The sequence below is a fragment of the Vitis vinifera genome, chromosome 16 (assembly GCF_030704535.1).
Source record: "Vitis vinifera cultivar Pinot Noir 40024 chromosome 16, ASM3070453v1".
Taxonomy (NCBI): domain Eukaryota; kingdom Viridiplantae; phylum Streptophyta; class Magnoliopsida; order Vitales; family Vitaceae; genus Vitis; species Vitis vinifera.
The window spans coordinates 5374398-5377262 of record NC_081820.1 but is presented as its reverse complement, the minus strand read 5'-3'; the positions used below and the strand labels follow the sequence as shown (position 1 = coordinate 5377262).

At 36.7% G+C, this 2865-nt stretch overlaps 1 protein-coding gene across 1 annotated transcript; it reads left to right on the top strand.

The window, feature by feature from the left end:
* Positions 1-1126: 1126 nt before the first annotated feature.
* Positions 1127-2507, top strand: LOC100244163 (ethylene-responsive transcription factor 2). The gene has a single exon (XM_002279549.4). The coding sequence runs from the start codon at positions 1430-1432 to the stop codon at positions 2150-2152; it is 723 nt and encodes a 240-aa protein (XP_002279585.2). The 5' UTR covers positions 1127-1429; the 3' UTR covers positions 2153-2507.
* Positions 2508-2865: the final 358 nt, after the last annotated feature.

The following is a 2865-nucleotide window of genomic DNA, read 5'->3' as shown; positions in this document are numbered from 1 at the left end:
TAAATTTTGATATAAATATATAGAAAAAAAGTTTTAAAAAAACCAATGGATTTTGAATCATGCAACCCAATCAATCCGAGTCTAACTTAATTAACTTGAGTTTAACCTAATCAACCTGAATTTAACCTAACTAATCCTAGTTTAACCTGAATTTAGAAAAATAAGGTTGGATTGAATTTGGTTTGAACTTGAGTTGATTACTTCTTAATTTGGGTTAGGCTAAAATTATTCATCAACACAACCAACCAATTCAAGTTGCAGCCTTAGATTTTACACTAACCTTGAGAAATGGTAAGAAAAAAAAATAATAATACAAACTTAATTTAATTTTCTAATTGATTGGTTACAAAGACAAAAAGAAAATTGAAATATAATAAATTTTTTGAGAATTCATACATTTTTAGGGTAAGAAAATTAGAGGATTGTGGTAGAAAAAAAGAAGAACTTAGCATAATTTTTTATTTATATTTTGCTTCCCTTATATATATATACATATAGATATATATTAATTGAGAGATGAAAAGAAAAATATTGATTGACTTAATAAAATGACATAAATTTTATAATTTTGCTTTCAATAAGTTCAATTGCATCCTTTTTGGTGCAATTGTAATTAGAAACTACAGGATAAATGCTTACACAATATGTAAAAGATAATTAATTATTAGTATAATTGTTAAATTTTGTAATTTAATTAAATAATATTTAATTTACCTCTAAAAATCAAATGGCCAAGAAACATATAAATATAAAAGGCAATACTTTATGTAATTTAAATGATATTGTAAATTTTTGCTCTCTTACTTTTCCTAAAATAAAGAAAGAGCAATAACCACACAAAAAAATAAAAAAGAAAAGAAAAGAAAAGAAAAAAAAAATTAAAAAGGAAGGAAAATATAAAAGGATGAATAATTTTATAGTAATATTATGGTTACAGTTAATTATTTTATTTTTGAAATTCAATTAATTAATTTTACATGCTTCCACTTATTTGTCATTTTCTTTTATGTCTAATGATAATTAAATATAAAAAATTATAATAAATATGATTTTTTTCTTCCTTAAATTACCCGCATTGGCATCTCATGACATGTCGACCTTTACCTCATATATCACAAATGGCATGGCTCACTGATGACGTCATTACATGACGTCAGCGTGGCCCCACTAGATTAATCACGTGTGGAAAAGACGGCTCCCATTTGCCCACTTGCTCCCTTAGAGGAAATTTCAAAGCAACTCAAAATGAATTATTAATAATTAATAAAATATTAAAAAAAGAAAAAAGAAAAAAGAAAAAAGAAAAAGAAAGAGAAAAAAAATCTTACCACGGCTGCATGAAATTCCTCACTCTGTCCAGCTATAAAAAAACATCCTCATCACCCCTCCATTCCAAATTCCAATTCTCTTCTCTTCTCCAGAGCCTGAGATGAAGGAAACCACCATGGGTGAGATTGGTCTTCCTCCCATTCGTGAACATTCAGAGGCCTCTATCTGTTTTCCGGTGAGTACCTCCGGTGAAAAGCCGGTGTATGGCCGGAGCTCCAGCTTCAACAGTCTGATGCCGTTCTTGACGGAGAACTGGGGAGACTTGCCGTTGAAGGTTGACGATTCGGAGGATATGGTGCTGTACGGTGTCCTCCGAGACGCCGTGAGTGTCGGATGGACACCGTTCGGCCTGCCACCCCCGCCGGAGGTGAAGGAGGAGCCTAGGGAAGAAGTAGCGGCGCCGGCGATGCCCGAGGTGAGGGCTGCGCCGTCGAGAGGGAGGCATTACAGAGGAGTCCGGCAACGGCCGTGGGGGAAGTTCGCTGCGGAGATTAGGGATCCGGCGAAGAACGGCGCGAGAGTGTGGCTGGGGACCTATGAGACGGCTGAGGAAGCCGCGGTGGCTTATGACCGAGCAGCTTATCGGATGCGCGGCTCGCGAGCGTTGCTCAATTTTCCGCACAGGGTCGGCTCGGGTGAGCCGGATCCGGTGAGAATCACGGCAAAGCGCCGCTCGCCAGAGCCGGAGCCGTCGCCAGAAAGTGGCTCGCCGAAGCGGCTAAAGAATGGTTTGGCAGCTGAAGTGGAGCGAAGATCCAATGTGTTTCAGGTGGGGCATCAGATGGGTGCGTTGCCAGTTGGCGAGCAATTATTGGTCGTGTAATTGTGAAGCGACGATGAGCTGTGTGGGGAGGTTTTGTTTGGCTTTTATGTGAATACCAAATACAGCGTTAGCTATCAGGGAAAATGAAGCCTGCCCAAAGTGAGAAGACTGTAAGGGGTTGTTTGGATACGGGAAATTTCATGGAAAATGAAATCATTCCATTTCTGCTGTAGGCCGAAGTGGAGCATTTCCACACTCCACTTCGACAGATCCAATAAATGATAGAAAAGTGACGAAATTGGAAAATATGGCTACTTATCCAAACTCTCGAGCATATCTGTTTTTTTAATCCAAAATATCTTGTATTAACTTTATTCCGGCTTTTATTTATAATTACTTCCACGATTTTTTTGAATCATTCAAAAATGTATTTCTTTAAAGATCAATCGTGTGCATAGACATTTACAGAATCATCCACATATCACATCTATACGAGTCGTGTTCATGGAATCACGAAAACGACTATTATTGTGACAACTCGTTCAAAAATTCTATACAGATGTTCGATTGTTATCTCACCATCATCACTTACGTGCCCGTGTCAAGTTATTTTTTGAGGAAAAAACTCTAGATACCATATACTAAAGTCATACACCCCATCTTCTCATATTCTATCACATTATTTCCAATTGACTACTTTTTGGTATGCTTTATTCGTGCTCTACATTTTAATTGATTACAAAGCAATTCGGGATTCACATTTGTTGAATATT

Excerpts from the sequence above, each read along its gene's own strand:
- LOC100244163 (XM_002279549.4), top strand. The coding sequence starts at position 1,430 with ATGAAGGAAACCACCATGGGTGAGATTGGTCTTCCTCCCATTCGTGAA.